Here is a 26,160-nt window from a genome sequence, read left to right on the forward strand (position 1 = left end):
AGTATAGTTACCATGCCCCAGTCCTGCCTCAGATTTGATTTAACATTCAATATGACACATTATAGGAAAGTACATTGCAAAGTACTGCTGCCCAGCCGGCTGGTCGGCCCCTTCATTTAGCGTGCATATTGACATGCAAAGTGTCGCATCTGAATAGAGGGAACATTTTTTCCCACTTCAATCAGTGCTTTGATCGGCAATTATTTTGACTCCCTTTGCTCACCTGCTTGGCTGGTATCCTTTTTCTTTTGCTCTTCTTCGTACCTCAACACATCTACATACACCTGTTAGATATAAAGATGACACAGGGTACCGTAGACATAAAAGAGATACAGCTTAAGCAACAGTTGGCTGGCTGACGTCAACTGACCCCTCGTTGCCACGGTTGCATAAAGCGGGTGCTAAAAATTGTGTTGAAATTCCTATGGTAACTTTTGTGTTTCCATGACAACTCCATAATTATATCCTGGTTAGGAATAAGACTTGTGTAGATCTGTCAGGTGGGAGGTATTGTTTTGTGCTCCTTATTTCTGCCTGTCTCTCATTTTCATTGTTTTTAACTTTGGACTGATATATCGTGTCACAGTCTCTAAAATAGGCAATAAGGTGAAATATAAATGGAAACTGATGTTGCACAGCTCACTGTGTGTGATGGGATTATTATAGTAGACTAGGCGGTTACCCGTATTTGGCGTTCTCGGCTGTCGCGATTACCTGACTGATGGTGACTGTACTCACCAAGTTTTATGCCCCCCAGGACAGTTTTTACTAATTTGACCTCAGATGACCCCATGTGACCTCAAAATGACCTTCCAAAATTTGGCTCTAAATGTTGACTGTACCCACCAAGTTTCATGCCCATACAACAGTTTTTACTAATTTGACCTCAGATGACCACTGGATGACCTCGGGTGATCTTCGCCCACTAACTGAAACAAACTTGTTCTGTCTGAGGTCCAGATGCACCCACCCACCAAGTTTGAGGAATGTGCGACCCCTAGTCTCCGAGAATATAGGCGGAAAACAGTTTTTACTAATTTGACCTCAGATGACCCCTGGGTGACCTTGACCCACTAACCAATACAAACTTGTTCTGTGTTAAGTCAAGAGTGCACCTACCCACCAAGTTGCATGTCCATATGACAGTTTTTACTAATTTGACCCCTAGATGACCTCTGGTGACCTTGACCCACTAACCAATACAAACTTGTTCTGTCCCGGGTCAAGACGCACCCACCCGTCAAGTTTGGGGAACGTACGACCCCAGTCTCCGAGAAAAACAGTTTTACTAATTTGACCCTTGGGTGACCTTGACCCACTAACCAATACAAACTTGTTCTGTGTGGGGTCAAGCTGCACCCACCCACCAAGTTTGAGGAACGTGCGACCCCTAGTCTCCGAGAAAATAGGCGGACAGACAGAGTCACAGAGTCACAGACAGAGGGACAGACTACCAGTATTATTATATAGATGAACCAAATAGTGATGAATATGTTAGATGACTCTGCACATTTCTTTTTGAATTTCAAATTCCACAGCCTAGCAATGAATCTTTTCCATTTGCATTTGATCATTTTTTGCATGCAAGAGAGATCCATATCATGGGAATTACAATCTCAGTTCTGATTAGGTTTCTAGCATATTGTAGGTGTTGTACCATATATTGACATAGAAAAACATGATTGGATTTTTGTGTAACCTATTTTCCCTGTTGATCATATTACATTGATTTCCTTTTCAACAGAGAAAGTAGATACCGGTATGAAATTAGTAAAACTAGGCCTATAAAGTCATTTTTGTTGCCGGGAATTTAGAATGTTGGATATTTGACAAAATTTGTTACAAGAATTCATGAAACACACACATTTTAATTTTTTCTTTTATCTGAACTTTTATCTAGAGTCAAGACTCTAGGATGCTTCCATATAGAACAATCATTGGGGTATTCCATTCAAAATTTGCCATTCCCCTGTGGAAGATTTAAGAAACATCTGCCGCAGGGGGAGTATGCGTTTCAAATGGAATTGGCTTGTGTTAATTATTTTGAAATCATACTCCACTGTATATGACTTTACCTATAATACAACCTGAGCATTTCAAATGGAAGTTACCTATTCTATTTGAAATCCATACTCCCTCTATGAAAGACTTAAGCTAACTTTTCCACAGATGGAGTGTGAATTTCAAATGGAATACCTCATTTAAAAAATAGCAGAAACATGAGCAGACTGACAAACAAACCTGATATTTTGTTTACATGTAAAGAATGATTAAAAATCAAACATGAGGCACAAATCCTGGTCAAAATCATCCACATGTAAGTGCTGCATGAACATTGCTCTCATTATTCTATTCATAGTATACCACTCATTGTGGAGTCAGTGCACCATGCCCCCCTCCCCCCTTAAAAAAAATTCCTGGTGCCACCGCTGTCTTCTAATTATGAGGTTATGAATTTTGACAGAAAGCTCAAAGCTGATAGCTTAGGCGCGTGAAAGTCGATTCCGAGTTTATCGTCCCCCGCCCGCGTCACTTTTTGGAAACCAAAAACACCCGCGTCAAATTTTCAAAAATGCCAAAATAATTCATTATTTTCAAAGTATCGGTGTTTTCACCAGTTTTAGCAATTGGAAACATATATTTTTGTTTGTAAAACATATAAATTCATAACTTGGAAGCAAAACCAGGCTCTTTTCTAACTTTTCTAGTCCCTACCCATATAAAAACCTGTTTATAAATAACATGTATGAGTGTGGCTTTAAATCAACACGCATTTTAGGTCAATAATGAAATCTGATGAAATAATGAAAAATGAAAAATGAAAAAGTCACCTCACCAACCCGGGAAAAAAAAGGGACGATAAACTCGGAATTGACTTTCATGGGCCTTATCAAATCAATCGCTGTGATATCAATCGCTGTGATAGTCATCATGTTTTCTCTCAGCATTTTAGACATCTCTGGGTTTCTAGACAAGTGCTAATAGTGCTTGTACAAACCAAGCTATAATTCAAGACTGAATTAAAAAGACTAGTTTGCATATGATGTACTGCGCATCAGCCACCAATCACTGCGCCTTTGCCCTGACGTCGGACGCACACTGATATTTTTAATTCTGTCTTTGATTATAACTAAGATGTTAGCAATGAGGCATCACAATTCAAATTGATTCATCATTACCTTACTGCTGTTTTATTGACATAACAAAATATTCCAATCACTAATTTTTTTTTCATAATATTTTGAAACAGTTGACCTTTTCAAAATTATGGTAGAAGGCTGAAAGTGTTATAATATTAATTGTTATTTTAATTTTAAAAACAAAAAAATGAAATACAGAGAAATGTGTTGCTAATAATGGATGTCTTGTAAAAAGCATACATTCTGGAATACCAGCAGGTTTTTTTAAACATTTCAAATGAAAGTTTCAGGCAAAAATGAAGCATTTGATAACCTTAATCCACAGTGTGTGCTGTAAGAACCTGTCATGTGTTATACAGACTGAGTAGGAGTGACATTTATTAAAATTGAGTTGGCTTTTATACTCTGCCGTTGTATAACTGTGCTTGTTGTGGTAGGATCCATTAGCTTCTAAGCGTGTGTGATCATTGTTAGCTATTGTGTGATATTAAACCACAGAAGTTAGCAAATTGGGTTTTTTTTCACTTACAAAAGTATAGTGTTAGCAATTATTATGTTATTATTCACAAATGTAATGTGATAAACGTACAGGAATCGGTTGTCAAAGTGTCTTAGAAAGACATTAAGATGACATGTCAAATGTCTGTGATGCTGCATGGTGGTGTAAAATTTGCTCTCTGTTTACATCATCCACGTTATGTTAGCATAGGTACAAATAGCTAGTAACCTCATTTAACTTGAACCTGTTTTCCTGAAATTGAAAAGAGAAAACAACTATGCTGACATTTATAGAATCATTAGGTAATTATGTATCATACACAAACATATGGTTGGCAGACATGGAATTGGCCTATAGTTTAATGACTTGTTATTTTATGCTAACAATGTGTATGTTTAACTTGAAATTAGAACATGAAATCATTAATGTCATTTGTGAAAATGTTGTCATTAAATGACAACACAGTTTGTGTGTATGCTTGATTGCTTAAAGCGTGGCCTAAATTAGCATCTACATGGATGCATTGGTATTCCGTGGGGGGGGGGGGCACATCAATTTTTGGGTGGGAATTTTGAGGTGGTGAGTTTTTGGGAGTTGGTAAGGAGGGTCTTTGATGTGAACAATCAAAATCAAGAGTCTTTCTGGGCTTTCTGAAAAAAAACCCAGATCTTGTGAAGAACAAGCAATTTAGGAGTGTTTTAGCTTGTGTTTTGACTTTGTTTAGTTTAATATGATGCATGAAATTGATTGGTTGGTTGATCGATTGACTGATTGATTGATATGTTGATTGATGGATGGAAGCATAGATTGTTTGAATGATTGTTGGCAATTTATCTATATTTCTTCATTTTGTTGATTTGTATGTTCATTCATTCATATAACATACATTGTGGAGGTGATCAAACTGGTCAGGGCATGCATAGAAATGTATGTAGGCCAACCTGCAGCCAGCATAATATGAATAATGTCTACACACAAGTGCTTGTGACTGTTAAAAAGAAAGAACAAGTGCTTCAGTGCTTGACACAAATGCAAATAAGGAACAAAACAAGATTTTCTATGATGACACAGATTTATGCAGTCTTGGCAGACTCATGAAATTGATATTGTTTTTGATACACATTTTCTGTAGTCCGCATATTTGTACATTAAAAGCAAATATTGTGTTAAATATTCATTGAAGATGATGCTTCCTACATATAGGATGAAGTCATGTTTATTTTGTTTCACAACCATTTTTGATATGTGAGATATTATGATATTTTGTAAAATGAAAGCTCAACTGAGATCGGCCAATTTATCATGACTTGCCAATCTGGATTAGACCACATTATGTTGGTGCAAGAAATCATGTTATCAATGGCTGACAACTTACTGCCCTATTAGCTATAGAGGCCCTGCATGCTTATATTGATAGGCTCCAATCAAAGGATTTGAACCGGTGTCCTTCGCCGTAATCATGGTGCAGGGCAGTCCATTCAATCAAATGTTGTCATCAACCTATTTGATCGTAGTGCATTTGTTATGTGTGTGAGACGAACTGTCGCGGTAGATTGCAATAATGCTTTTGTTGAATGCATTTGAGAAGTCCGCCATATTTACGGTATGATACGTCATATGCACAATATACAATAGTTGTCACAAATGATGTTGCTCTTGCTTGCAAATTATATTTTGTTTACCATTGCAGTCATTTCCACACCTGACGTCAAAGTTAATTGTCACAGATGTTGGTATAATGTTTCCATGAATGCATGATAGCATGGCCTTGTCTCTCATCCACCCCCACAAAAATATCATAAATGCGGTGTAATCAAGCAAAATCAGTCGAAGTCAGATATATTCAATTTTCAGTTTCTTATAGGATTGTAAACAGCATTTTCAAAGCTAAATTTTGCAGAAACCCCCATTGAATATGGACAACCAGTTCAAAAGGTGTGAGCAGTTAAAGAGTTGCCAAAACAATAGAAAACAAAAGGAAATACTTCCTTTGTTTGGCTATATCTCAAAATCAATATTTCCGACTTGGAACTGATTTTGCTTGATGACATCACAGATAGGTAAGAGTGTTCACACAGGGGACCGTAGGCATTGTGATAACTATAAGTATGCTTTGTGATAAATATAAGTATGCTTCCGTTTTATTTCAAGCACTTAGAGATAATGGATTATTTGCCATAGTTTTCTTGATTTTTTTGCCAATTTTGTTCAAAGTAAACATCTGCTCGTCATATGCGTCATATATGGAAATGTTATTCAGTATTTCCTGATACCATATTATTATGTGGTCCTCTGTCGATCTTCACCTAATTTTAATGTAGAGTGGTATTTCATCATTCAAGTACATGTATGGGGCTATTCCAGTTAAAATCCACACTACCCTTGTGGAAGATTTTTGGAAATATCTTTCACAGGGGAGTATGTTTTCAAATGGAATTGGTCAGAGTTAATCATTTTGAAACCCATACTCCCCCTGTATTATGGCTTTACCTATATCTTCCACAACTGGAGTGAGTATTCCAAATAGAAGTTATCTAATTGTCTATTCTATTTGAAACTTATACTCCCTCTGTGGAAGACTTGAGCTAATTCTTGTACAGGGGTAGTGTGGATTGTAAATGGAATAGCCCATGGTGCAACTCTGTTATTTTGAATTGAGTACAGATAATATTACCTTCACTCAGAAAACAGCCTGAATTGAACCACAGACCTTTCTGGGGTCTGTGATTAAACTTTTTGTACATGTTTAGCCTTTTATACATATCAGGGATGTGGCCAGGAACCTGGAGAGGGTGTGCACAAAATAGGCTGATTTGACAGTGATTTATCACATCTTGGGCAAACCATGGAGCACACACTTGATTATCTAGAAAAAAGACAAAAGTTGTTGATTCAAAGTGATATGGAGACATTTTTTGAACAAACTGGTTTGGTAAAATGCTCCACAAATTGTTCATAAAGAACAAAATGCACTAAAAAAGGAAGTGACAAGGTGCTAGACTGTAGTACTGGTGATAAATTGTTGCACATCCAGGAATTTTTCAAACCTTTTACCACTATTTTTAATCATATTTATGTGTTAACAGAAATAATTGGTATTTCTAAACTCCTCAAAAAAAGTTTGGAAACTTTCAAAAACGGTTTTATATCAGACAATTTTGAAATCTATCGCCCATATTGTTTCATACCAGCGAAAACATTGTTCTTTTCTGTCAACAATAATGATACCTCATTTGTGGCGATAACTTATTCCACGGCTGAGTAACTTTCTTTGAAAGACAGAGAGGTCTCAAAGAAAATGTGTGAAATAGACCATTTATCTGCGCTCATCTTATTGCTCTGAATGAATGAATGAACGAGTGGTTTAATGCATGAATAAAAGAATGAATGAAAAGTTTTTTGCAGTACATCATGTTGAATGAAAAGTGCTAGGATGGGATTAGCAGTTCTACTACATGTGGATTCAAGCAGATCAACGCAAGTCAACCTATCTTGCTGGCCACTTCTTCATAGTGGTCATTTGCAAGAACGTTCTAATCAAACATGGTTCGATTACCAGACCTGGATAAGGCTCGCAATTGGTAAATTTTGCAAGTTTTTATTTTCATGAATTTTGTGAATAAATTTTATAGCACAAATTTAACAACACGCGAATGAGCAATTCAAGCAGAATTCAAGCAGATCAACGCAAGTCAACCTATCTTGCTGGCCACTTCTTCATAGTGGTCATTTGCAAGAACGTTCTAATCAAACATGGTTCGATTACCAGACCTGGATAAGGCTCGCAATTGGTAAATTTTGCAAGTTTTATTTTCATGAATTTTGTGAATAAATTTTATAGCACAAATTTAACAACACGCGAATGAGCAATTCTGTCAATTGATAACATTGGTAATGTCTAAATTTCATGAAAACATCAACCTGTGTTTGGAAACCGCAAAAATATCTATACGCAAAATATTATTACTTAACAGTATAAGAGCACGTACCGCTTCACAGATGGCCTGAAAACTGAGAAATAAAGATGTACGCCACCTAATGCTATTATAAGGTTATTGGCACAGCAAAAGCGCTGGTAAATAATGGCCCAGTAGAACATACAATAACAACAGATCTGTCTCTTGATAAAAATATATTAATTTAGCGCTCCGTTAATTCAATTTACTTTATGGTGGCTGTTGCATACTCCAAATTACTCTTTGTGGAATACGAATGTGACAATCGGAATCGTGCTGGAGTTTGCGATTTGCTGAACTCGCATGTCACGCTGGGAAAACGGGTTTAAGACATAAAATCACAGTATTTGTCTTTTTAAAGCCATAAAATGTCACAGTTACCTTTGATAACATACTGATTGAAGATTTATTTTATTTGTAAATCCATGGGGATATGTGTTGAATGTGTCAAAGTATTTGAATATTTGATCATTTCTTCAGTTCAAAAATGGAACACTACAATCAACCATGTGAAGAGAAGTAGAAAATGGATCATAACGACTCCTCAGTGCCAGAAGTGGGTAAGTGCAATAGCTGCCCTGTGAACATTTGGCCATTTGCACACAGTATGTTGTACTCATCTACACATGGCAGCTATTGCACTTACCCTCTTCTTGCACTGAGTAGCCGATAAGCACAGGGCTCAATATAACAGGGAGCTGTGCTCCTGGTGTGTCTGTATTAATTCCTGGTTGTCGTAAAATTCAGGGAACTTATCAAAGGTAGTAATAATGTTTGTTCAGGACTGTAGCAAGGTTCAACAATGTGGGGCGGCCATGACAAATGTGGGGCTACCAACATACAAATAATGCCCAAATTGAAATAAATATACAAAAAAACCATAGCAAATTTCTCAAAAAGTGGGGCGGCCATGGCATAACCGATCGCTCGCTTGCTTGGGTCCTGTGTTTGTAAATAATTATAGGATAGGCCAACATTTATGACGGACAGAAAGTTGCAGAAGTTGCATGGAAAGATGTAAAAAATTACACTTGTGAAAAATTGTAATAATTCAGACTCCACCACAAAGCCTAAACTCATGAACACTTCTTCCTGCCAAGGATTTAGGAAGTCACCACAAATTATCAGATTATTGCACATATTACATGTTAGGAAATAGCAGTAGAATATCATGGATGCACTGAAAACATTTCTTTATTAGACATGTCTAGTTTCTGTAATATTGAGCCAAGCTTTGTGCAAGCGGACCTTTGCTCCTTGAAGTGGACGACTATTTATCTATATCCATGTCCACGTTTGCCGGTTGTTGCTCGGACCAGGAAGGATGATAAAGTAGCCGTATTTTGTTACGTCGCCGCAAGGTACGAATACATAGCACAAAACTATCACCATGGAGTGTGCATGAATGCGAGTGAACTATCGCCTGCCCTTGCCTCCGAGACAGACCCGGAGGGCGGAGGATTGATAGCTGATCCTATTTCATATTAATTACGGACATTTTAGCCATGGGGTGATGTCCAGGTAGGGACGAATTTTGATGCCATTTAGTAGGATGTAAAGAGGGATTATGTTACGGGATTCCTTCACGGTTAACTTGGCCATTGGGTTGGGTTTATGGCATGCAAATTGTTTGTGTCATAGCTGCCTTATGACATCTTGAAATTGGATGTATGACAGCGAGTCAGAAGATTTGTCAAATCTTTAATGCAAATGTCAGTGAACTTCAAGATTATTTGTAATTTGATTGAGTTGTTGTTCCAGGAAATATCTCAATATTAACCCAATTTTTGGCATCTTAAACAAAACATGGAAATTAAATATAATACCAGGTTCGCAAAAGGCAGCCATGCATAAGTTTTGGTTTCTTTTGTTAACACGACAAGATAGGCTACTTATAAGCAGCCTTAGCTGTAGGGCAGAAGAGATTATTTTATTTGGAAGTAACATAACCATATTACATACTGATACATTTCAGTTTAGGAATTCCATTTAAAATGTAGGGTAAATGATTGCTCAATTAATGTGATGTGAATGTTATTTACTCTGAAGTTGTTGAGGCAAATATAGACAAAATAAAAAACAAATCTGTGATGTAATATACATTCTGATAAAATGATTAGGCTCTGGCATAAGTCATCAGTGGATTCCAATTTGAGATGAGAAATATATGTGTTAGGACTACTACTGATAAAATCTTTTCAAGTATTGTCAAAATAATTTTCCTCTGATGTCCAACCTTGTTGCATTTTTTACTTGTACACCTTTCATGCATACCTAGCAGCCGTCACAGATACGGTTGTGTTGCGTGATGCGGATGATATTATTCTTTCTGTGGGGCAGTTCAGTCACCCATCTTCAAATACATTACATACTGACCTATCATCCTGCTCTCTATGCATCAATTTGAATGCCATCACTAGCTTCAGTACACACATGCTACCTCCATTAAATCAGGCAGTATCTCAAAGATGTGCATGTCCTAGGTTCTTTTTCTAAATTGTGAATACCTAACTGTTATCAGCAAGAACTTTTTAAAATTATTTTATTTTAGATTTTAGTTGTTGTTTTTATTATTAAATCATGCAGTATCTCAAAGATGTGGCTGTGTATTTCCTAGTATTTGGGTTTTTTTTTCTAAATTGTGTAAACCTATAACTGTTATCATACTTTTGGCAAATTTTGTTTTACAAGTCCAATAATTTACTCGTGTATTAGATGTTTCATCTTACCAGCAAGAATTTTTTTAAATTATTTTATTTCAGATTTCAGCTGTTGTTTTTATTAAAATGACTATACATTATAGGACTTTAAACTAGTACTGTTCTTTAACTGCTTCAGTCAATCACTTTTGTAGGGAGGGACAAAATTAAAATGGTGAAATAAAAGTGAAAATTGGGAATTTACACAAAAACACAATAAAATTGATCAATAAAAGCTTATATCCAAACCTAGTATTAAGAGAATGAGACCACAGGTCTACAATGTAAACATAATTCTTGATTATAAATAAATTCATACACCAATCCATTCAGAGTGAATTTGGCTATATATTCGCTGTCGTAGTGCATGTTAGTAACCATTGGTTACTGCTCCAAGCCTGGGCTCATACACCTGTTCAATTTTGATATGCCATAGGCTTTGTGTTGTGATCATTTCGATCAGTGGTTCGTAACAAAGAAAGCGTGATCCAGTTGACCTAGCAACGGTCATATTCTAACATGCACTACGACAGCGAATAGTCGGGATCTTAACTAGGATTTGACAATTGCCCATCACCAAAACTGCCTGTCCTAAATTTGACCCAAAAAAGATAACCAGACCTCTGCAACTTCTGGTGGGTTTAGTCAGTTCAAATAACTATTGCCATAACCTAGTCTGGTTTGACTTCACAGAACTTATTCAAGCATTATTTTAGAATTAAGCATATTGCAGGCATTAATTGTGCCTGTCCCAGGAGCAAACTACCCATCCAAAATGACAGGTGGATGGGTGGCTAGCTAACACACTGGACATAGTTCTACATGTCCAAATCTCTAAGATGACCAACAAGTTTTGCTTTGTGAATCTATTTAGATTTCACCCAAACTTGTTCACCTGGGCCTATATTTGTTGCTATCCACATAAGTTGCATTATTTGTCCATACCAGGTCTGAGTTGATGGTCGTGAATATTAACAGTTCTTTATAAGTCTACAAAAAATCAAGTACATGTCCAGAGGAAAAACAAATATTTTGTATGTCAGTACAGAGAAAGACAACAAATTAATGTGATAGTAATTAAGTTATACGTTGTAATTGTTGACATAGGGGATTGACCCTTATGAAGTTGTCTATGTAGTGACCACAGGGTAAGGGCCATGTGTGTAATGCTTGGGTTGATGTGCCATATTGGACTGTCATGATGGGGGAAAATGTAGTGTACCTCTGGCATTTTATGTGTGGATTGACCCTTATGAAGTTATTATGTGTATGCCAGAGGACAGTCCGGTCTTAGCCAATGCTATGGGAAATCAGCCTTATTGGATTGTAATGGATGGGGACCAAAAGAATCTGAACTCTCCTGGTTTAATCTCTGTTGGTTATACATGTCTCTCACTGACACACAAAAGTATGTTTTCATCTGAAATATTTGCAAAGGTGGTCCATATTTCAGTGTTATTCAAAAAAGTTGGTTGGATATCTGAGAAAATGAGAAAATCAAACAAAAGTTGTCAATTTTAAAAATCCTAGTTGAAATTTGTAAATTCATGTTGGTGAAAACTGGGTCATGTAGTGATCACCACCCATTGGACTAAGAAAGCACCAGCATCATTAATAATGTAGATTCACTTGATACTTCCTGAAATTGCCTTTGTTTAACCAAGCTACAATTACTTTCCACCATGTTGATGGTAGGCTTCCTCATATTGACATTTTCAACAAGTCCGATCCCTAGAATAATTTTGAATAAAGTCTAACCCCTGCTCGGCCCGTTAGGCTTGGTACTGTTTCTTTAAAATGGACTGTCAGTGAAGATTCTGAAATTACGCTAGAAGATTTGATGAACAATATTGTTTTGAGGGATATTTCATGGTGTAAATATTAATTTGTGAAGTTTGTAACATAATAATTATAGTTTCTATCTGCATGTTTAAACTGAGCACTCTGTATTTTTTACCGAGTATTAGCTGGTAAGCCACAATCCATTATACCAACAACCAGCATGTTTCTACTGATGCGCATGCTTAAAATAATGGTTGTGGTGTGTACCAGAAGTACTGAACATGTTTTCCTGACCCCAAGCAGATTTTAATGTCATGATGGGATTTACATAAAAAGTGCAATACCCAGCAACCGTCAAACCGTTGTGTTTCCTCTGCAGAAAATGCCCATTGTCAAACCTCACCAAACACCTCTGGAGGGGTTTGACAGTTGCTGGGTGTCTACACCGCATCACTCCGAACCGATCTGTTTCCACTGAGCAAATAACCGGTAACACTCCAAACTAAACCACATCACCTGCCAACCTTTCCCCAGTAGAAACGTGCATATCTCTGGCTCTTTAACACAAGCAAGCTCTTACAGGTTCTATTGTGTTGCATGAATTCAGGGAGAACATCAAACAATGTTGTGAAGCTTATGGACATGTTTTACATGTCAGGGGATACCTTTATACACACCATGATAGTCTTGTTTTTACAGTCATTATTATATCAATTTTGTCCTAGACACTTTCCAGCAGAGCAAAAACATATCATTAGTGTCACACCCTATCGGTGATGATTTACAACACCTTATCATGTTGGTGAAAACTTATAAACAGATACTTGATGACACGAGTTCTTGTGAACCTTAACAATTAGTTATCATGTAGATAATTAGTTTCCTATCATCTGGTATCAGATGCATTTAAGTCGGTAGAGTTAATACTGTGACTGACCGTGCAGTGATTGTAAGCAACATTTTTATAAGAAAATAGTTGTGAAGTTTATTAAACAACAACAGCTGATCAAATATTCTTTGCTAGATGCAGTGATATGAGATAGTTAACCCCATGGATACATGTACCAGCCAAATTATTGGTCTCTAAGAACTATTTTGATTGGTTACAAAGAGGGCTATATCACTTATTGAGCCAATCAGAAGTATGGTAAGAACAGCAAGTAAACAGTAGGGGTGATGGGGATTAAGCTTAAAATTTGCTGTGAGATCTATAAGCTCTATTTTGATTTGTTACTTGGATAATTATAATAGTAATTAACCAATAAGGTGCTCTCTAAGAAAAGCAGATGGGGCTTATTTAGATTGGATTCTTTACTAAGCTTCAAGGTATAGTAAACATAGTTTAAGAAAATGTTTAATTTACTGCGAATTTAGCTATTACTGACATTTGTAAGCTACAAGTAAATGATGGCAATTTATCTAAATTATGAAATAAATAAAAAGTTGAGAAATAATTTTGGAATAATACTTGTTTGATTTATAAAAGTAAATAGAAAGAAGCAGGTGTATCAACTCGTATCTAATGTTTCTCGAAATCACATTAGCTAAGATAAACAACAAATATTGACAGCAAATTTTCAGCAGCAATATTTCCTTCTGAGGATTGTGATATTAATTCCAAGAATTGTAAATCTTGTCAAGTATCATATAGCTACAAACATCTGCAAGAGATTTAACATCAATTTGCTATCTATTCAAGATATTGATCTTAAGATGAGCTTAACTCTGTGTTCATGGTCACAGTAAAGCAACTGTTCTACTTTTATTCGCTATCTACTGAAGATAGTAATCTTAATGCTCTGTGTGCTAGCCATAGACTTCAACATAAAAATTCCAAATTTTAAGATTTTATCTCAAATTTTCAAGAGCTATCTTAAGAATCACTGAACCAATACTAGGCTTGTTTGTACTTATTTAATGCATTTTCCATGCTGATTCCAAGAATGGTCATGGAAATTTACAATTCTGAAATGTTTGAATTAAAAAGAAATTGAAACTTGTCATCTGCAGTCGACACCCGCATGAAAAGAGTTCAGATGAGCTTTTGATCTACTTCTATTTGCTATCTACTGAAGATATTGATCTTAAGATGAGCTTAACTCAGTATAATATGTTCATGGTCACAGTAAAGCAATTGATCTGCTTCTATTATCTACTGAAGATATTGATCTTAAGATGAGCTTAACTCAGTATAATATGTTCATGGTCACAGTAAAGCAATTGATCTGCTTCTATTATCTACTGAAGATATTGATCTTAAGATGAGCTTAACTCAGTATAATATGTTCATGGTCACAGTAAAGCAATTGATCTGCTTCTATTATCTACTGAAGATAGCAATCTTAATGCTTTGTGCGCAAAACATAGACTTCAACATAAAAATTTCAAGTTTTTAGATATTATCTCAAATTATCAAGAGCTGTCTTAAGAACCAATACTAGGCTTGTTTGCACTCATTTTAATGCATTTTCCATACTGATTCCAAATATGGTCATGAAATTCCGAATTTTTTTGTAAAATATTAAACTGAAATCGATACCTGTGCTAAGAGGGTTAAGATTTGCAAAGCCTGGTATAGTTTAGTGTAAACATTGTATGAAGTCAGATATTTTGGTGTGCAACAAACATTTCTGTCAATTTATAAGATAAAACATGGCACCCAAATATATGTCTTTCCCTTTTAGAGACATTTAAAACATTACATTCTTACATCTACAGTGGCAGACAGGTCAGTTATTTTGAACCAGTTGACTTTTTAAGATTTTTTATCAAGAATCTTGAAAGCAGACACAAGAAATATTTTACATTGACTCCAGACATACCTGGATAAGTGTTTTTATGAGAGTTTTGTTTGTGCTGTCTGCTGATGATAGTGATTTTAAAGATGGCTATCTATATATGGTCCAAAGTTTATAAGTTCCCCCACTAATACCTTTTTTTATAATTCGAAAAATATTTTATGAAATATTAAAGTGTAAAAAGATGTATGTAGCATTTTGTTTTACACATATGGACCAAATTATAGCGTCACATGTCATTGCATTCAGTCAAAATGGTTCATTATGTAAACTAGAGCGGTTACCGCACCATAGCTGAACCATGGGCTTCGGCAGTATATTGTGGTACATGTATATATGTCAGATGCAAAGTTATCAGACCATTTTATAATGTGTACAGTAAAAGCTGCTGACTCTAAAGATCATTGCTTTTAATTTTCAGCTCAATTGGAGCATTTTTGAAAACTTGACCTTTGACCTTTGAAATATTTTAAACATGTTTAGAATGTCATAAGGATCATTGCATTTACATTTCAGCTCAATTGGAGTCTTTTCGGTTAAAATGACCTTTTTTGACCCCTGTGACCCCTTGGATGACCTCTGACGTTAGGAAATATTTTTATTATATTCTTTACTCCTTCCTCTTTCATTTGACATCACTCAGGGGTTCATACTTTTGTGGCATTTAAAGATATGACCATTTCAGACCAAAAGGTTAGTAACCTAGGAACCTAGTCAACTATCAAACAATACAGTAGGTCAGACGATGGTGGACGACATTATTCAATGTGGCAACAGCCAAAAGCGTAAACAAAACAGACAATATGACGGCAACACTGCCTGCACGTTGGACGCAATTATTTTTTTCCCGAGCCAAGATGCGTTTTTAGCTCTATTGGCCAGGTGGCCCCATTACAGAAAAAAAATGCACAAAATATATTTCCCAGTACAATGTATACATTTTCACATGAAAATAAATAATTTTAGATTCAAAGAAAACAGAAGAAGAACATTTTTTAATCATTGCTGGGGGTGGGAATCGATCTCGGGACCCTCTGCGTGGGAGGCGAGACTCGTAACCGCTACACCACGTAATCGCATGGGGAAATTTTCAGTATATATCGTAACATATCGTGCGTTATTCATACAAAAATTTTAAAAAAACAGTACTTGCAATGAGGTTCATTGTCGAACTTCAACGGATTTAGACTGATAACATGCATACACTTTTGGAATTATTTGAGACATTTTTGTGTTTACGTGTAAAACCAATGACGACGCCAAAATTCAGTCAATCTTGGCCACCCCCGAGTAGGTCAGACCTATTCATGTGTTTGTTAAAGAAACCTGACTGCTATGGACTCTTGTGTAATTTTTAAAACTGCTGATACTGTACCATGCTGAATTCAATAGCCTCATTCGCACGCTAAGAAAAAATTGAAGTAATTAGTACAGACATTTTAAAGATTTCCCTTTATAGTTTTAAAAAGCCCTATACACAACAAACACAAAACATTTAAATATTAAAAATGTTAAACACCTTTAAATACATTTAAAGTTGGGTTATATAAAGGTCATGAAAATATCTTTTTACATGAAAAAACACTACAACAACATTTTAAACATGTTGTCAAAATGTCATTGTAAAATATTTTTTGGCAAACTTTTTTGCAAAATATTTTTTCAAATCTTAAATAACATTATGTTAGAATGTTTTGCATCAAGTTTTCAAAAGGCCTACAGATATCTTGAAGATGCACAAAGGTACAGAATTACAGAAAATTGTATTATTATTCAAGAAGCTGTCACACATTTAATAAGAGACAAAGTGAAGGCTGAAGGTGTCATAATTTTGACACAAGAGTAAGGTGCTAAAATGTATTGTGAGCCAAGTGTGGCTTTACAACATGCATAGCCAAAAGCAATTCACATGCATGATGTATGATGTGCTATCTATTGAAGATAGCAATGGTGTCTATTGTCTGTACACATATGTGGTGTGTGTTTTTTACAGTTTTACATGATTGAATAAAGCATTTCTGAAGCTACATTTTGCAGAAAACCCCCATTGAAATTGAACATTTAGTTCCAATGATATGAACAGTTGAAGTGTTTCCAAAACAGTATTATCTGTATACATTGAGGTGTGTGCTATCTACTGAAGATATTGTCTACACATTTAGGTGTGTGCTATCTACTGAAGATAGCTATGATGTCTACTGTCTGTACACATTTAGGTGTGTGCTATCTACTGAAGATAGCAATGGTGTCTTATTGTCTGTACCCAATTAGGTGTGTGCTTTCTACTGAAGATGGCAATGGTATCTATTGTCTGTATACATTTAATTGTGTGCTATCCCCTGAAGATAGCAAGGGTATCTATTGTCTGTATACATTGAGGTGTGTGCTATCTACTGAAGATAGCAATGGTGTCTTATTGTCTGTACCCAATTAGGTGTGTGCTATCTACTGAAGATAGCAATGGTGTCTACTGTCTGTATACATTTAGGTGTGTGCTATCCCCTGAAGATAGCAATGGTGTAGGCCTATATTGTCTGTACACATTTAGGTGTGTGCTATCTACTGAAGATAGCAATGATGTCTACTGTCTGTACACATTTAGGTGTGTGCTATCTACTGAAGATAGCAATGTTGTATAATGTCTGTATACATTGAGGTGTGTGTGATCTACTGAAGATAGCAATGTTGTATATTGTCTGTACACATTTAGGTCTGTGCTATCTACTGAAGATAGCAATGGTGTATATTGTCTGTACACATATGTAGGATTGAAGGTAGTTGATATTTAGGTACACTTTTTAGCCAGAATTATATTTATGTGTAAAGACAGATTTTGATGACAGATACATGCATAGAAATGGATGATAAACCATAAGGCAATGACACTGGAATCACACACATACATCATCTTCTTCTTGCGTATGTACAGCATACACCAAAGTGCAGTTGTACTGGGTTGCAGAATTGTACAGATAAAAAATATCTGTCAGGACGCAGTTCTTAAACCCCAGTATGCCTGTACACTCTGACCTCTGTGTACTGTGTACAAACATACTCCACAACTTGAGGTCAAAGTTTGAGTATGGGGTTATTGAACTATGCCATTGGCTCTCATAGTGAATTCACCTAGAGTACAAACAGCCCTAGTCATGGATTATGTAATTCAGATCCGGAAATCAATTTTGCCTCAGCTTTTAAACCTAATATCAGAGTTCAAAATATATTAACATTAACGAGAAAAAAATAAAACCATCAATGAGGATGATTGGTGAGAGAGTAATCTGTGGAATTGTATTAGTATGCAGATGTATATATATTCTGTACCTCTGTGGCATAAAATTTGATGCATTAAACAAAAAAATTGCGAAAATGAAGAGCTAAGTGTTGAAAAAGCATCTTAAAATAATTCTGTGCACATGACTTAACAGAATACTTATATTGCCTTTCCCTTCCCTTTCTCTCCCTTCTAATAGTTGATCAGTGTAAAATATGACGCATTATAAAAAGTACAGTGGATTTCTGCCTCGCAGCAGGAATAATAATAGCAATAATTTGATCAAAAAGTCTGTCATATGTGACATCATGTGACTTGAGTGACTGGTCTGATGTGCTAAACTGTGATAGAAATGTATTGAAAGTGTGTGCAGGGCTGTTTTATGATTGGATTATTACTGGGATGCTTGTGTGGGTTCGTGAAGGATGGGAACGGTAAATGCTGCCCAGAGTAGAGCAAGCAAACTGGGTTGTTTGTCACTAGCATTGATTGTGGGATAGAGTTAAATTAAGTTACATCTCGGGTACCACAAGTTCAAGTTTAAAGGGATTTGTTGATTTTGTCGCCTGTCAAATGGGTAAAACATATGAAATCCAAAAATGGGAGCTGATTATTTGTGTGTTATTATTTAACCCTTGAACACACTATGTGCTTCTTGGAGAAGGGGAAGGAAGGAAGGAGGAAAGAAGATGAAGAGAAAAATGTGCCATATTGTATACTAACTGTAATACAATCTGTATATTAAATGATTGTGACATTGTAGATCAAAAGGGGGCTGTGTAACCTTCAAGTCCTGATACCTATAGTATTATGCTGACTTGTTTGCCAACATTGCAAAATGTTTGGCACATGAATGTGTGTATGAACTTGACAAGCATTCTATATATTAGTAGACCTACATGTAAATGTGGTTTCAATTTAAAAATGAAAACCACAATTACATGTAGGTCTACTAAACGCATATATAGAATTATTTGAAAATAAATTGATTTTATAGTCATATGTACATTATGAGCATTTTTGAAGTGCCTTTACATCAAGAACGAAGCACATGATTAAAAACAACAAACAAAAATGGAAACCAGAAAACTCAGTGAGCAAAACATACCTCAATGATAAATATATAAATATAAATAAATAAATAATATAAGAACATAATACTTAAAGGAGGATTTTGTGATCCTAGTATCCTCTTTTTATGACATTTTTCAGTAGATATCCACGAAAAAAGCTTATTCCCAAAATTTCAGTTGATTCCGATTTTGCGTTTGCGAGATATGCATGATTATGTGTATTACACTGCTCCATAGGCCACTGTTGTAATTTCGTTCTGGTATACCAGAACGAAATTCAAATTTGGCGATATTTTTGCTAAACTAATTAATCTGCAAGAAATATTTGGTACATAAACATTATGTAGCCAGAGGTATCCAGTGGTATAAAAATCTCAACTTTTTTTGAGAAAAGTGGGGAGATGAGGCTGTGGATCACGAAATGCTCTTTTAAGTCTTGTGATTTAGGATTTTTGTGTACTTATACTGACATTGCTACATGTGACATGGGCATGTCGTATATGTCCCATGTTTCAGTGATAAGCACACATTCCAAAGACAAATTGTCACCATCTTGAACATATGAAAATAAACAAACTTTCAGCAGCTATCGTGTTTGGTGGCTTTTTAGCTTCCTAACATAACTTCATAGAAATATCGGCACACCAATTTGCAGCCAAGTACTTTGTCATATCGCAGAAAAAAGACTAGCAATGTTGTGTGTTTGCCTATAGCTATGCAACCATGTGAAATTGGTTTATCTACTGCGTGACAACAATTGATTCCAAGGGGTTCATAACAGGTTCATTGGTGTATTCTCCGTCATAGTAGTCTTTGTTAAAGACTCGTGATTAAGGGGGATGAGCGGCAAAGCCAAGACATTGAGCCGCGAAGCAGTGAGTAGTTAGAACTAGCCCTGGTCGCAAATCGTGACGCTCCTCGAATAGCGGTCGAAGCGAGAAACGTGTGGTCATTTAATATGGTTTCCAAATGTCTGTGGTTCCCAGTAGTTTCTCTCCCTATGGGTAATATACGAGGGGGTATCCAAAAGTTTTTGACATCACCAGGAAGTGAAAGAGCTATACCGATGAATGAAATTTTGTCAGTGTAATCACTGGTCCTTATGTACATTATGGTCCAAAAATGGTCTCATAAGTATGTTTACTTTCTTCACAGGTTCGCTAGATGGGAAGTAGGCGCATAACCTGCAAGATGGTGAAAATTGAGGCACGCAGAGTGATTAAGATCCTGCATTTGAAGGGTTAGGCCTACAATACTATGATGAAATCTATGATGAAATGAAAGCTATCTATGGTGATGATTGCACATCATATGGCACTGTTGCTTTTTGAAAAAGGAATTTCCAAACTGGCCACCTGTCCCTCACAGATGAGCCAAGAAGTGGACGTCCATCACTTACGGATGATGCGGCCACAGTGAAGAAACTCAAGAAAGTGGAGGATCTTATCGTGGAAAGGTTATGCGCCTACTTCCCATCTAGCGCCACCTGTGAAGAAAGTAAACATACTTATGAGACCATTTTTGGACCATAATGTACATAAGGACCAGTGATTACACTGACAAAATTTCATTGGTATAGCTCTTTCACTTCTTGGTGATGTCAAAAACTTTTGGATACCCCCTCGTAGGTATGCGGTCTGTAGTACAGACTACAGTCATAGGGAATAATTATGTCATACCTTAGTTACTGGTTCACGCTTGGTTTGCACACCTGTTTGCAACCTCAATACTTTGTATTGTGATCATTTTGATAGTGGTTCAGACCACAGATAGCGTGAACCAGTTGACCTAACAATGATTGATTTTGACGTCACACTATGTCGGCGAATTGGAAGTATTGTGAAAAGTAGCACCTAGTGAGAGTTAGGTTTAATGCATTTAACTTCAAGTGTAATATGTTTGATTGGTTCTTGAGCATATTCATATTAATGTACGACATACCGTATTCCATATATTTAGCGCGCCTCCCCTAATAAGCACCTGCATATTTTCAAGTGACAACTGTCTAAGCGCCCCATTTCAATGTACAATTTAATTTCATTTATTATAAAATATATTTTGAAACTTAATACTTCAAGTGAATATATATCTGCTAAACCAAAAACAAATAGGAAAAAAGATGAATTTTAACCCTGAAATATTTAGAAAAAGAAACAACCAAGAAATGCCTGTAAATGTATTTGGAGTGAGCACAATATTGTGTGTGTTCTAATGCGAGATGCACACATATGTAGAAATAATTCAATCTTATAGAGCTGCTAACTATTTGTAAAATATCAACTATTTATAGTTATATTCTTCCAAGATAAAATTGAAAGGAAATAAAGAAGCTTTTAGCATAATTTGGCTCATCAATCACAATTAATTAGCAGAATTGATATGGCTTGGAGTGCAGCCACGGGTAATCACAGATCTAGCAAAAATCATTGGATTTGACATGCGTTCTGTCATTACTAAGTATTCCTATTACTAGTATTAGGAGAATTTTCATGCAGTAGTAATTTTCATGCATCATGTGTTTTGGTGATAAAAGTTATTGCAGCCTTTTGACCGTTTGTGAAATATGTGATGGAATGTTTGGAATAGGGATCAATATGGTAATGTGGGCACTATCAGCTAAATCAGCATCTAACAACCATTTTAATTGGTTAAAGAGATGTCTATATCATGTATTGAGCAAATCAGAGATATGGTAAGAATAGTCAGTAGGACTGAATGGGATTAAGCTGAAAATTGCTGTGAGATCTAAAAACTGTTACTCAGTTGATTGTATCATGTGTTGAACCTATCAGAAGCTCTGTAAAAAGGCAGATATGTGGTTAAACTTCTGTCGATAAGTTCAAATACTTGGAGAAAAAAGATTGGAAGAATCTGGAATCAGATCAACTCATACTAATCCAAATAAGAGACTAGGCTTTTTTAGGCTGTATGTATGATCTTTTTTTAATTAATCATTGAATTGCATTATATCTGGCAATATCTAATGCAAATTATGTTTTTAATTTTGCCTAAAGGTGGCAAGCAACTACCAGATAAAATACTAGATTCTTAACAAACCGCATCTCCACATTCATCATCATCATCGTCACGGCAACATGCACATTTATTCCTGTCTGATTATGCAATTTTTAGCCTGAATCCAGATTTCTCAAGAGTTATGCAGAAAAGCATTTGATAGTTTTCATTGATGCATCAGAACTAGAGATAAATTGAATGTTACGAATGTGTTTGCTAAATCCATCACAGAAGGTTCAATGCACTTGGATCGTTGTTAGACTAGAAGTAATTTCTTTCAATAATAAGTGAAAGATGGTTAATGCACTGTGCAATTTCACACAGCAAATTTTCACATCTTTTCAAAAAGGATGTCGTCACAAAAATCTATGTACCCCAAAGACATTCTAGACAAGGAGAGTGTGCACTTTGCCATATTTGGGTGTCACTGTACTCCAAAGACATTAGACTAAGAAAGTTTTGTGTCTTTAAGATCTTGCTTTTGTTTTAAATGTTCAGATACTTGCGCAGTATACGTGCAAATGTTTTTGATTTTGGGCTTTTCCTGCTGGTATGTTTATGTTTATACTTGTTCAGGGGGTGCATTTTCAGACCTCACAAGTACTTGTTTAGGGTTCTTTTCATGACTTTATGGTCATGCTTGATACCCCCATCTCAATGATCAGTGTCCTCCATCGGACAGAAGATGAGCCTTCGTCAATAATTAGCACTGATGATGGAAAGTTGTTATATATAAGCCTATATATCATCATTTCAAGGTCTTACAATGCTTGAATTTATAATACCATTGGACTCTGTGTGTAACATGATATTGACAAGTTATTTACTCATATTTTGTAAAACAATACACAGACTAAATTACTTGATACATAGAGTAACATAATACTTTATCTATCTATTGAGATTAATACAACAAATCCTGTTTTAATGGGATGTAGTGTCAAATAGAAATGGTCTATTGCTGTATTTTATAATTTAAGAAGCAGCTGAACAGGTGTATTGGATAATTTGCATGCAATATATTTTGCTATTCAAACTACGATTTTGTCACAAAATCAAGGCCTATTTCTAGAACCACTGAACCAATATTAGGAATGTTTGTACTCATTTCAATGCATTTTGAATAATTGATGTTAAACATGATCATAAATTTCAAAATAGTGATATTTAAACAAAATATAATTGAAGTTTTTAAGCATGTAGGATGTAGAGTCTATGAGGAGGAAAGTTTGAGGCTGTTTTGTGTTAGCTGACAGGTTGATAAGCTTAATGTCTCCTGAATGCGATGTAATATGGAAATGTTCAAAGGGAAGATGGCTCTTGTGTTGTCGGTTTTGATAGCTTCACCCGTGAGCTGTGTGCACATGGTAATGTGTGCCAAGTTATACTTGAACTGGCAACCTTGTAGCCTGTTTACATAATTACCGTGTGAGTGACTGAAAAACAAGATGGTGAAGAGACTGGAATAGAAAATAGAGATTTCAAAGAAACGGTTGGGTCTTGATCCAGGGCTTTAACATCGTTTGATCTTGTATCTTCAGGAAGTGATTTCCTCATATTAGTTGGTAAACAAATCTGTTTATTCAAATAAATACAGCCATAAATACTGATCTGTATCAGGATGCTGTCCATAGTGTGAAAGTGTTACAAGGATTAACATTACCTCATGTTCAGCTGATTAGCCAGTTGACATGAAAATGGGCTGTTCCAGTTGAAATCCACACACCCCTTGAAACTGAATTGAACTGGAATAGCCCAATCTCAACTTTGCCTCCTGTAATCATGTATGGAAAGCAAATGCTCCTTCCTTCCACTTGATTCAGAGCACACATTGCTGAATTTACATGACATGCTCAATGTGAGGTTATTGACAGGCGTGTTGATACTACGCTTTATTCCGTAAAGTACACATATTGTTATAGAGGGCCATACTACGGGTTGTATGCACTGTAATGTACAAAAAGTAGCCTGGGTTGGGAACAGTAACCTCAGATTGTGCACTGTCTATGAATTTACTAACCCACTAAATGTTTATTATGTTTTTAAGAAATAAAATGCCATCTTAATGATCACTTCAATAATAACATTGTTTTTCTTTTGTTTGATTCACTCCATTACAGGTCAAATAAGTACAACCGAGCCCCTCAGTACGGATTACTATCCCAGCTATGTATTCAGTGTGGTGGCCTTTGACTGTGCAGACAAGAGAAGTAGTCCTGTCCTCGTCACAGTTATGGTACAAAAGATGTGTACACCAGGATGGAAAGGTAGGTGCTTCTATGTGAGGGATGGGGAGGGAGGGTAATATCTACAGACATATGCCAACTAGTACGGTTTCACTATATTTTGTACTGGTTAGCCCAAGCCTGGTTACAGTTATGGTACAAAATATGTGTATACCAGGATGGAAACTTTGGTGCTTCTATATGAGGGTGAGGAGGGAGGGGTAATAGCAATGTATTCAGGGACTGCAGCAAAGAGATGTAGCTTTGTCCTGGTTACAGTTATGGTATAAAAGATGTTTATATCAGGATTGAAATGTAGGAATAACAAGGTGTTTTGTGTGTGTATGTGTAGTGCTGGGATGAAATGTGTGCCCAATTCAATGTGGGGCTCAGTGTGGGGAAGGAATATAGTGAGGGGAGGGGAACAACTCCAACTCTGGGTTTTGTCATAAAGGAAAGGAAGACAACCAATACAATTTTCAACAAAACATTGAACAACTTTTCATTTCAATATACCATCCTGTATGACAGCAAGTGCTTTGTTATTACTATGATTCAGTTGATTAGATGCAGTGTCCTATTTCATTCCTGTATTGGGTTATGAAATGGAACAGAAACAATCCATGGTACACTTACTGACATAAGAGAAGATATTGTACACTACCCACAATGCATTTCTTCTATTTCAATTTTTTTCTGCACTGATTTACTATCTAGTGTCACATGGGGTGATAGTGACAAACTGACAAACAGTACCGAAATGAACAGAGCACATCCAGATCTTTCAAAATATATTTGTCTCTTGACTATCGACCCAATCTATTCTCAACATGAAAACAAAAGGAACCTGTACAATATTTAGTGTCATTTGATGTACAATGTAATGAGGTGATGCATCATGTTGGAAAGGAATCTGGGAAGGGTAAGACATCTTCTCTGAATTGACACTAGGATATCAACATGCTCATCTATCAGGACACAGTTCTTTAACCCAATAGGTTTGTACATACTTAGAATGACCTTGAATGGATTGGGTACAAATACTCATACCTTGCATTTTGAAGTCAAATTGTGAGCTTTGATTGATAAATGAACATTATTGAACTTTGGCAGTGGGAATGAGGATGCTCACTACATTGATCTTCTTGATTCAATTATTCCATAATACCATCACATGAATGCTAAAGATTTCTTTATAGTACAGCAGACACTACCCTGCGTGCAAATCCAATCATATACATACTGCTATCAATAGAAATACACTACAAAATTGCCATCGAGGGTGAATATTAATATCCTTTTTCGTAGAAAGAAAATTGGAGCATCAAAGACAGTCGCAGCCGGTTTTTGCCTGTAGCCGTCGCAATCCGGTAGATCACATTTGCTATCGGAACATCCGAAGGTTGTTTGCGTAGGACATATTTCAACATTTAGAAATAGCGTTTGGGATTCAAGGGTTCAGTTCATGTGCAGCTTGGCAATATTATTATTATCTATCTGCTGGATCTCTGTGTTTGTGAAACGGAAATTAATAAATTCATGTGCCACGGTGACCTCCTTAACCAGATTATTTACAAGTGATATATGTGTAAGAAGATTTACTTAGAATATCTGAGGTTATTTGGTGTGAAGTAGTTATATTTATTGCAATTGAAATAACAGTTTTCCTCTTCGTTTTTGAGAAGTATAAATAAACATG

General features: G+C 36.0%; 1 protein-coding gene across 1 annotated transcript in view; it reads left to right on the forward strand.

The window, feature by feature from the left end:
• The window catches only part of LOC140157379 (calsyntenin-1-like), a 258,270-nt gene that overhangs the window by 157,342 nt on the left and 74,768 nt on the right, over positions 1–26,160 (forward strand). Inside the window, exon 4 of the mRNA XM_072180555.1 lies at positions 24,357–24,503. Within this exon, the coding sequence (XP_072036656.1) occupies positions 24,357–24,503 (147 nt within the window). The remainder of the gene's footprint in view (positions 1–24,356; positions 24,504–26,160) is intronic.

Source organism: Amphiura filiformis, chromosome 7, assembly GCF_039555335.1.
Source record: "Amphiura filiformis chromosome 7, Afil_fr2py, whole genome shotgun sequence".
Taxonomy (NCBI): Eukaryota; Metazoa; Echinodermata; class Ophiuroidea; order Amphilepidida; family Amphiuridae; genus Amphiura; species Amphiura filiformis.